The 10,673-nt window shown below is 53.9% G+C and overlaps 1 protein-coding gene across 1 annotated transcript in view; it reads left to right on the forward strand.

Moving 5' to 3' along the window:
* The window catches only part of TP53BP1 (tumor protein p53 binding protein 1), a 55,640-nt gene that overhangs the window by 24,445 nt on the left and 20,522 nt on the right, over positions 1-10,673 (forward strand). Inside the window, exons 9-13 of the mRNA XM_015410396.1 lie at positions 3,704-3,814; positions 6,952-7,173; positions 7,595-7,640; positions 8,651-8,743; positions 10,104-10,578. Of these exons, the coding sequence (XP_015265882.1) occupies positions 3,704-3,814; positions 6,952-7,173; positions 7,595-7,640; positions 8,651-8,743; positions 10,104-10,578 (947 nt within the window). The remainder of the gene's footprint in view (positions 1-3,703; positions 3,815-6,951; positions 7,174-7,594; positions 7,641-8,650; positions 8,744-10,103; positions 10,579-10,673) is intronic.

Genomic DNA, 10,673 nt, shown 5'->3' on the forward strand with positions numbered 1-10,673 from the left:
TCAAATGTGAACTTGTGGATCTCCTGACAAAAATTCCTGAGGACTGGAAGGTAGCAAATGTCACTCCCATCTTTAAAAAGGGTTCCAGAGTGCAAGGTGATGTGCATTGCAAGTGCAAGGTGATGCACATTGGAGCCAAAAATCCTAAATATAAATACACGTTGATGGGGTCTGAACTGGCAGAGACTGATCAAGAGAGAGATCTTGGAGTTGTAGTAGATAACTCACTGAAAATGTCGAGACAGTGTGTGACTGCAATAAAGAAGGCCAATGCTATGCTGGGGATTATTAGGAAGGGTGTTGAAAACAGATCAGCCAATATCATAATGCCCCTATATAAATCAATGGTGCGACCTCATTTGGAATACTGTGTGCAATTCTGGTCACCACACCTTAAAAAGGATATTATAGCTTTGGAAAAAGTGCAGAAAAGGGCAACTCGAATGATAAAGGGGTTGGAACAGTTTCCCTATGAGGAAAGGTTAAGGCGCTTAGGGCTCTTTAGCTTGGAGAAACGACGACTGAGGGGTGACATGATTGAGGTTTATAAGATTATGCATGGGAAAGAGCAGGTAGAGAAAGAGGTACTTTTCTCGCTTTCTCACAAGACAAGAACTCCTTGTGGGCACTCCATGAAATTGCTGAGCGGTCGGGTTAGAACGGATAAGAGGAAGTACTTCTTCACCCAAAGAGTGATTAACACTTGGAATTCACTGCCACAGGAGGTGGTGGCGGCTACAAGCATGGACGGCTTCAAAAGGGAATTAGATAAGCATATGGAACAGAGGTCCATCAGTGACTATTAGCCACAAGGTATGGATAGGGACTCTGGGGCAATGTGATGCTCTGTCATCTTGGTGCTTGGGGGGGTCAACAGTGGGAGGGCTTCTAATGTCCTGGCCCCACTGGTGGACCTCCTGATATTACCTAGTATTTCTGGCCACTGTGTGATACAGAGTGTTGGACTGGATGGGCCTTTGGCCTAATCCAACATTGGCGTCTCTTATGTTCTTATGATTCCCAAGATGTTGATGTTCAGTCTCATTTTTGACCACGTCAAGCTTACCTTGATTCATAGATCTTACATTCCAAGTTCCTGTGCAGTATTGTTCTTTGCAGCATCGGACGTCACGTCACCATCGCACACATCCACAGCTGAGCGTCCTTTTGGCTTTGGCCCAGCCGCCTCACTCTTACTGGGGTTGCTTGTACTTGCCCTCTGCTCTTCCCCAGTAGCATATTGGACACCTTCCGACCTGAGGGGCTCATCTTCTGGCGTCATCTCTTGTAGCCTTGTAACAGACCAGAGGTCCTCTCCAGGGCCTCAGGGCTGTTCTTAATGGACAGTTAACACAAGCACAGTATCAAAGATAGTCTGCCACCAAGTCACTTTTAGAGTTCCCACAGGTCTGGAGCAAAGTAACTAGAAATCTCCAGGCTGACACAGGAACACAAATCCAAGAACAAGTCTGCAGTCTCCACCACAGGCTTGAACAAAGACACACAATTGGTAGTAGAAAGACCTAGTAGTCTAAGACACAGGATGTAGACTCTGAAGTTCGTGAGGCTTAATAACCCAGTCCAGGTAAAAATATAAATTTCTTTATTTAAGTAAATTGTGCAAAGTTATAAAACACGAGACTTTAGGCAGTGAAGGACAAAACAATAAATCTAGGCTTTTCCAGCATAGCTAATTACTTACAAGCAATGTACAAGCAGTTTACCCGCATAATGTTTCAAGGTACCAAAGTCTTTGTAGACGCAGAGTGCAAGTCCAGAGTGCATATTCCCATCAGGGTGGTATTCCAAGTACTCAAGGCATAGTGAGGGTTGCTTCAGAGTATTGACCAGGCTTGGCCAAGATACCCGAAGAATCCCACATGGTCACTAAAGACCAAGTTACTTATAGGGAAAAGGGCTACGAATGATCCAGGCCTGTTGACCATTCACAGTCTTGCAAAGTGATGTCACTCCTGCCAGTAACTAGGGTGACCACCATCCCATAATACTTGTTTTTGAGCTCTAGGGAAACGAAACTTAAAATTCTTAAAGATGGTTCCATCTCCCTCCCCACACACAGGTGCTATCACTTGGGAATGTGTTAATTAATTAATGGCCCCACAGGCCAGCACAGCTAAGAGCCAGCGGCTGCACGGAGTCAGGGACATTTAGTAACTCTCCTCCTGATCAGGACCTTCAGGACCTCCTTCTCCATGGTCTCCATGGCAACCCAGATACCTTGTTAGCTTTCTCACAGTTTACAGTCTAACAAGCATCCCACGGCCCAAGTAGGCCTTGAGAAGCCTTTGACCAAAGTTTGGTCAAGTAAGCCGGCAAGCAAACATAAAATGGTGTCTGATCTGCATTACGAGCCTTTTGTTACTGTCCATGGGGTTTTCTTGGCAAAGATACTGCCATTTCCTCCTCCAGGGGATCGCGTTTTGTCTGAGTTCTCCGCTGCGGCCAGTCCGTCCTGGGTGGCCCTCCACGGCATAGCCCGCAGCCTCGTCGAACCACGCAAGCCCCCTTGCCATGACATGAGAGTGGGCAATATTAGAGGTGTATAAAATTTTGCATATGGTAGAGAAAGTAGGTAAGAGCTTTTTCTCCCTCTCCCATAATACTCCAGCTCGTGGGCACCTAATTAAGTTTTTGGGCAGTAAATTCAGGATAGACGAGAGAAAATAAAGTAATTAAATGGTGGCGTTCACTGCCAGGGGATGTAGTGATGGCCACGAGCACGGATGACCGGCAGGACAGGTCCCTCGGTGCCTACGAGCCGTGGTGAGTTAAGGGAACCTCCCGGTGCAGAGGCAGTCAGCCTAGGAGGCAGCATCAGGAGAGGACTTGGCTCCTTTGCCCTGTTCGCTGGTTCTCCTGGGCACAGCTGGTGCTAGACGAGACAGAGCAGAGTGGTCTGACCCTGCAGCAGGGCTCTTTGGATGTCCTTAGGTTAGGAGCTTGTGGGAATCATTGCTGCAGGATGTGCTGATGGTTGCTGGCCTTAAAGGAAGGGGTGTGTGTGTGTGTGAGAGAGAGAGGAATTCACATAGGTCTGCTGATGGATGCTTGCCATGATGGCTGCATGGAGTCTCCCAGGTACGTGGCATTCACAGGTGCACTGGCTGTGAACATGCAGTCGTGCTGCCGGCTGCTGGGGTGGGGGGCCAACAGCAACAGAGCCCGTTTTGTTCCTGCTTGTTGGGAAGCTGGTTGGCCTTGGGGAGGAGGGTGCTGGACCGCTGGTCTGATCAAGCGGGGTGTGTGCGCGCGTGTGTGTGTGCGCGCGTGTGCGCCTTGGGTGTGCTGTGTCCTGAAGCTGGGATGGAAGTGTTCTTCCTCCTGGAGGGACACCTCCCCTTCTGATTTGCATGGTCCTGCCTGCCTGCTGGTGTAAATGATGGGAGTGACTCTCTGTAGAACACCTGCCAGATACGGAGAGGGAGGGAGGGGCATGAGCACAGGGTTTGACCTGCCTCTTGGTGCCGTGCCCCCTTGCTCTTCAGTCGTGGTGCAGCCTCTCTCGAGGCTGGGCTCTTCAGCTGCTTTTCCGTGATGTGCAGAAAGCACCCCTTGCTCTGTTCATCCTTGCAGATTGTTGCTGTTTTGGGCAAGCAGGATGGCGGGCTTTGCCTCGTGGCGTGGAAAGCAAAAGGAAGAAGCCATCTCAGCCACACTCTCTCTCTCTCTTTCTCACACACAGAAACTCTGTTTCGTTTCACTTTGCTGAAGGAGGGGTCGTCCCTGGCCAGCATCACTCCACCGCTCACTGGCCAGCTGAAAAAGGGCCCCAGACGACACAGCACTCCCATTGGTGAGTGGCAGATGCGGCCGTGCGGTAGCCAGGCAGGCACCAGTGCTGCGCCCCAGCAAGGGGTGCCAGGCAGGGAGGTTTCAGGAGAGCTTATTGGAGAGGAATATGCACGACCTCCGTGGGCGGGTGAAGAGAGATGGGAAGCGGTCTGGTGAGGAAGCCTTGCTCGTTTTGCACCGGAGTTTGGCCCGGTCTTCCTTGCTGGCAAAGGGAGTGGATGGAGGCTCCTCATACGCAGAAAGCAGAGGAAGAAGCAAGACCAAAGAACCCAGGTGCGAGAGCCGAGCTCCAATCAGGAACAGAGTCTTTAAGGCCTGATTCAGGCCTTTTGCTTCTTTACGTGTCGGCAGAGCACATAAAGGCTCCAGAGCACATCAGGACGATTCCGTGCTGCTGAAGGAGTGTTTGGGTCTGACCTTGCTGCAGCTGCTGGGCAGTTTGGGACATACCTGGCTACGCACTGTCAGTGGAGGAGGGAATTCTTGTGAGCAGCACAACTCCCGTGTGCTCTGCAGGCAAAGGCTAAGCAAATTCTAGCACGGTTTTCTTCTTCTTTAAATTGAAGGGGTGGCTCCCCCCGTCCCTTCCGGCTTGGCAGCAAGGGCCACTCGGAGCGTCTGTTCTCCTCCTCTTGCTTGCCCTTAAGGCTGGCTTCGTCCCCCCCCCCCCCCCCCCCCGCGCGCCGCCAAAAACACGGGGCCCCCCCACCAGAATCAAAAAGGATGACCATAAGAATGCCAGACAAGGCTTTGACTCTTTTTGTCTGGATGGCCACAGAGAAACTAGGGATGCCAGGTCTTTTAAGGCAGGCCTGGTTCCACTCAAAGCCGGAACACCATCCTACAGGCCGGGATGGGCACATCTGAAAAAACTTCTTTCCCGTCAGGCTGACTTGCACAGCCTGCCACGGAGTGCTCATGGCACGTCCCGCCAGCTAATAGATCTTTGGAGCCCAGAAACCAACTGCACAGTCAGCCTTCTTTTAGACATTTGAGTGATACGGCTTGTACCTTGGAACCCAAAATTCCCTGGCACAGACTGTAGCTTCTTTGCTGTTGCCCAAGGAATGTGACAGTGGAGAGCATCTCAAGAAGCCTGTGAAGAGAAGGAAATTCTGAATGAAAACTCAGCACCGCAGCGGAGGCAATTCACTGAGGAATGTTTCTCTCCTCAGGTCATCTCACAGTATCCTTCCCTACGTGTCCTAAATCACACGCTCCACAGGAAGCTCCTCAGGTTTGCCTATGGCTTCCCAAGACCACTTCTGCAGTAGTGAAATTCCCCACAGTGACGTTTTAAAAATTGCGCTTCATGTGACCCCAGTAGATTTTTCCTCACCAGGCACAAACCCGACGTTTTCTCCTCCTTACCCTGCATTTTCAGAATCCCGAGTTTTACTGAGTTCCAAAAACACGGGGCAAGAAGGAGAAAACTTTGGGTTTGCACCTGGTAAGGAAAAATCTACTGTAGAAAATTTGACATAATGTGCAGTTTTAAAAACCTCAATGTGGGGAATTTAACTACGGCAGAAATGGTTCAATTCAGGGTTCTCCTGTTTTGCTTTTGCCCTGCAAGTCTTCACCAAGGTCGTGGCCGCTTGAGGCACTCGCCTGCATCTCCAGGGAATCTGTGCCCCCCCCCCCCCCCCGTCTTGACGGCTGCGTTCTCTTCCTGTTGCCCCGGAAGCAGAGTCCGTGGGAACTCTGGGACTCTGTCTCTGCCGGGAGGCTGCTGCACGGACCCAGGCGGCAGCAGAGCCGTCCCTAGACAGTGCGTCTGGATAGTTTCCAAAGGCAGACCAATGTAGAATATGTTCCAGTAATCTAGCCTCAAGGTTGTTTTTTACATTTTATTTTACTAACATGCACCAAATCTGTGATGTTGCGGTGCCATCTGATGCCGCCAAAAGTAACCCGGCTGCAATGATTTGCCCTGAGGTTACTGAAGCGTGGACCCGTGTGGCCAGACTGGGCGTCTGCAGGCTGTAGCCGAGTGCTTTCAGCATGTGGATGACTGGATCCCACCGCAAAGCTCTGGGTGGTCTCGTTTGGAGATACGAAACAAAGTGGCTGAGCTGTGTGGCACCCGCCGTGCCAGCCGGCAAGGAAGGAAGGGGCCGGTGCAGTCCCTCTCTGCAGTCCTTTCTGAATGAAGGCTGGCTGCGAGGACTGCGTGCCGCATTCCCAATGGATCGACGCAGGGATGTTAGCATGCCTGGGCATTGTATGTTCGGTTGCCCTTTCCCGATAGCCCCCAGCATGGAGTTTGCCCTTTCCACCCCTGCCATGGCAGAGCTGATGCTTCCATTGAGCCATCCACGGTGGTCCCAGGATTTCTCCCCCTCAGTCTCAGCCCGTTGAGGCCCCAGCATCTTATATTTGAAGCTGGGATTTTTGGGGCCGTACTGAGCTTCATTTGCAGTGGCATTGCCCACTCATCCAATGCAGAGGGCTCTTCCCAGAGCCCTTCAGAATCTGCCTTGGGGCCCCTCGAAACTCCTTTGGGGAGGTCCTAGGAACCAGATGGCTGCTTCTCTGCAGGAGTAGTATTTGGTCACCGGCTCTAGCTGCTCCCCCCCTTGGGAGTAGACAGCTCTTCAACATCCATCACAAGGACACGGATGGTAGAATACGCTGGATCGACCGTGAGGCTGTCTTCTCACTGCTTGATCGGATGGAGGGCTGGGCTGAGACTCTTGGAACAGAGCGCGCAGCGGCCTACCCTTGGGGGTCTGTCATCCCTGCCCCCCCCCCCCCCCTTGGGGGTCTAAGCCTAGTGAGGGTTAGGCTTCCTCCTTCTAGGGCATGGCCTCCAGGTGCGAGACTGTGCCGAGCTCTGCCTGTGAGGCGTGTGTGGGAGGTGAAAGCCTCAAGGAGAGACCCTCAGAGCCACCAGTGGCACAAGAGACCCTCACAAGGAGACCGGGGCGTTGATCGGCGTGCGGATTCTCCGGAATCCCATTTGAACAATGGCAGCACCTGGCCGGGGGGGCGGGGCGGGGGGCATACCTGGGAGCGTACCAGGTGTCAGGTCTGGCCAGGTGCCGGAGGGGGGGGGGGCATCCTCTCACCTGGGCTCTGGGGAAGGCCACGTGGGGCTCCAGAGGGGGTGAGACTGCCCTCTTGTTCTTGTTTCAGTGACTGGAAACTGCCCAGACAGCACCATAGCAACCAGTGATGTCACAGCAGAGGGTGCCAATGACGTCACAATGGAGAGCTCCGTGGCGTCTTCCGGGATGGAGGGGAGCCCCAAGGAGGATTCTGTGGCCGTTGGGGAAGACGAAGGGAAGCTCTCCTTGCGCATGAGCCTCACGGCCCCGGGAACTGAGGAGACCGAGTCTCTCCCCTTCAGCCTGGAGAGTAAGAGACGCGAAGCTGGGGCGCCGGGGGCCCCAAGGGGCTTCCTCGTCTGCTCTCGCCCTGCCGGTCCCCCTCCCTCCCTTCTTCTGGGGCAGGTGTCACCCTCAGGGCTCCTGGCCTTTCCCGTGCCCAGCAGTGCCCCCCCCCCCAGCCTTCTCGGCTGGGGGCCACGCGGTGCACCAATCTCGATTTGGGAACAGTGGGCGGAAGGCAGCTGCAGACGCTGGGTGGGTTGAGCGGAGTCGGGGAGCAGGACTTGCCCACTTGTCCCAGGCGTGTGGCTGAACGGATAGTGGGGGCTGGCCGGGGACACTTTACTGGTGGCCAGCAGGGCTTGTTCAGAAGCGGGGGGCCCTCCCCCCCCGGAGGGGTGCTCGCGCTCTTCACACCGCCTCTCTTCTCTCCCACTGTCGCCCTTCAGAGCCTGTGGCCAGTGAAAGGAAGAAGGGGTCAGTTGCCGAAGCCAGGTAATTGATAATCTGTTGCTGTGAAGAAATTTGAGAGCAGCAAGGGTAGAGCGTAGGATCTGGTGAGCATGGTTGTGCGAAACTGAGCCTTCTTTCCCGCCACGGAATGTGGACCCAGTGGTGTCTGGCTCAGACCTGCGATCGGGATCAGAGCCTCACTCTGCCATGAGCACCCTGCAATGGTCCCGGGCCAGGCCTTGTGGCTCCCAGCCTTGCCCGCCTCACAAGGTCGCTGTGAAGATGAAATCCATGCATGCTGCCCTGAACTCCTTAGAAAAGCAGGGTAAAAACGTACTAGATAGATAAGAGTTACTGGTTTATTTTGTATTTATTAAAATGTTTACACCCCACCTATCCTTTTGGCTCCGGGTGACTTACAAAAAGCAGTCAAAACATTACAAATTGAAACCAAGTAGAACAAAAAACCCTGCGATCCCTTTGGGGAGCCCATTATGCAGAGTGGGAGGCATGATGGGAAAAGGCCAGGCTGTGGTCAGCAGCACAGGAGGGGACGGTCCTCAGAGACGGGCCCCGCGGGGGCTGAAAAGGGCTTCGTAGGTCATACGAGCACCTTGGGTTGGACGTGGAAGCAAACTGGCTGCCGGAGTTGCCCCTTTGAAATGGGGTACGGTGCCCATCGCCTTGTCTTTAAGGACAGCTCAACACAGAGCGTGTTGCAGTAGCCCAGCTACGAGGTTACCGGGGCAAAAGGGTCAGTGTGGCCGGATGGAGTCTCAGAATGAAGAGGTTCGGCAGCTGCCCCGTGGAACAGGCTCAGAGCTCAGGTGGGCTGCAGAGGCAGGCAGGGTGTCTGCATGAAGGACTACTTTGTCCTCGTTCAGCTCCATAGGCGGCCTCTTGAGGTCTTTTGGGTCCTCAGAAGAGATGCAAGCGGCTGGTGTTCTGGGGGAGTGACTCCAAGTGAATTGTGAGCAAATTTGTTGCTGTGCGTCAGTGTCTTCTTGATGGTAATACATCTTTCTAAGTTTCTCTATCCTGTCTGTTTGTAGTTCTCGAAGGACACCATCTGTGTTCACTCGCATCTGTGAGGCCCAACAAGAGAACAAGATTCAAGGGCCAGAATTACCTTGTTCACCGATCAGGCAAGCACGTCGAAGACCTTTTTAGTGTTGCGTCTGGTCCTGCTTTAGTGAGGAAGAGTCTCGTGGTCCCTTAAGGCCCAAGGAACCCTACGCGTGCTCTTTGCTGAGCCCCAGAATCCTGCTTCCTGTGTGGATTCTGGCTGTTGGCCGGCTGTTGGGCAAGCAAGATGCCACTGGGGCCACCGTGTGGAGCCCCCTGAGGAGGAGGTCTTCCCATGCTGGGGGGGCCGTGTGCGCCTCCAGGCAGGGAGCTGAGTGGGCACGTTGTCCCCAGAATTACTTTCCGAAAGAGAGTTCTGGGAAGGCCCTTTCTCTGAGGGGCTGTTTGAAGGGGCTGGACGACGTGCCTGGGAGTTTCTTCCAGGATCTCGTGTGGCGCACGGTGGCACTGAGAGAACCGGAGAGTGCATGCCTGGGAGTGTGTGTGTGTGTGGGGGGGAAAGCCGGAGCCCAGACGCTTCACATCAGTGTGAGGACTGTGGCTGTATTGGTCTCCTGAGGCTCTTGTTTTGACGGCACAGTTACTGTGACATCGGGGTGGCTGTGGTGTCAAGTAGGAAGAGGGCACTGGGCACACTCTTATCATGTGTGTGTGTGCGTGGGGTGGGAAGAAGAGAAAACCCCAACGTTTGTAATCCTGAGCTGGTAGTGCAGCAAGAAAGTAGCGTCAGGTCAAACAAGCCTGAGAGGAAATTAGTGATGAATTCAAGAATAGTTTATTAACAGACTGGGATGCCGTCCTTTTAGCTGGGCAAATGGGCTTTGTGTTGAGATATTTGGTTCAAGGGAAGGATTGGGGGGGGGGGTTCTTATCCTCTCTCGTATGCAGATTGGAGTCCCCCAAAATGTGAGGGGTGCTCTTTGAACTGCAGAGATTAGAAAAACTTCTAGAGGAGGAAAGCAAGTAGCTTGTAATAGATCCAGTGTTGCCCATTGGACAGAGCGACCTTGGGGGGTGGGACTCGTGAGAGCTGCTCGGGGCAGAAGGGCAGAGCAGGAGGAGCTCTGAGCTCTTGATGCAGGATCAGGTGTTGCTGTTGCTGCCCGCCGAAGGTGCAGAGCTTCTTCTCGCTTCCTCTGTCCGCAGCAGCTGTAGGCCTGAAGCGTTGGGAGTCTAGTAAGAGAGGAGGGGTGAGTGAGGCGTATTTATGCACGCTGCAGTGTTGTGTGTGCAATTGCTTCAAGGGGATTGGCAAATGGAGGCTGAATCTAACGATAGCTTTTAGCCTTGGTAGCTAACCAGCCAGCGTGTGGGCTCCTTGGAAGCCTGTGGCTTGCTCCTGTCAGAAATCTGTTGCCAGACTAGACGAAACCTTGGTCTGATCCTCCTCTTGTGCACATTCTTCTGATTGGCTTCCAGGGGTGAACTGTTCAATTTCCCGAGTTCTCAGGAAGAGGAGAAGCGACCCAGAAAATGTACGAGCCAACGGACTCTGGAGTCCCTGAGCTGTAGACAGGTCCTGGACTTGAAGCCGGGAGTTCAGAGGCCGGTGAGCTGTATGGCAGAGGGAGAAGCCGTGGAGATGGTGGCCGCAGGAGCTCAGGAGGAGGAGGAGGAGGAGGAGAGAAGCCGGGCCTGGAAGGTCCCCAGTTCAGCAGGCCCCGCAGGAAGAAATGGTGAAGGCGAAGTGCTTCCGGTTGGCAAGAGCAGCAAGGGTGTTCAGACTGCAGCAGCAGCAGCAGCAGCAGCAGCAGCATTCCTCCGTGAGCCAGCGGTCTTTGTGTCAGCAGCTACACAGACAGCGCCTTGCAGTCGAGTGGAAGTGGAAATGGGTACGGCTGAGCCGAAGCCCACAAGCGATCCTGGGAAAGAGCCGCAACCCTCCGATAACCAGGTGAGCGGGAGCAGGGAGGCTGGGCTGCCCGTCCTCCTCGGCTGGACGAGGAACCCCCCCCCCCCCCCCCCCCCGCGCGCGCAGCAGACACACCG

Source organism: Gekko japonicus, unplaced genomic scaffold, assembly GCF_001447785.1.
Source record: "Gekko japonicus isolate JY-2015 unplaced genomic scaffold, Gekko_japonicus_V1.1 scaffold1830, whole genome shotgun sequence".
NCBI classification, from domain to species: domain Eukaryota; kingdom Metazoa; phylum Chordata; class Lepidosauria; order Squamata; family Gekkonidae; genus Gekko; species Gekko japonicus.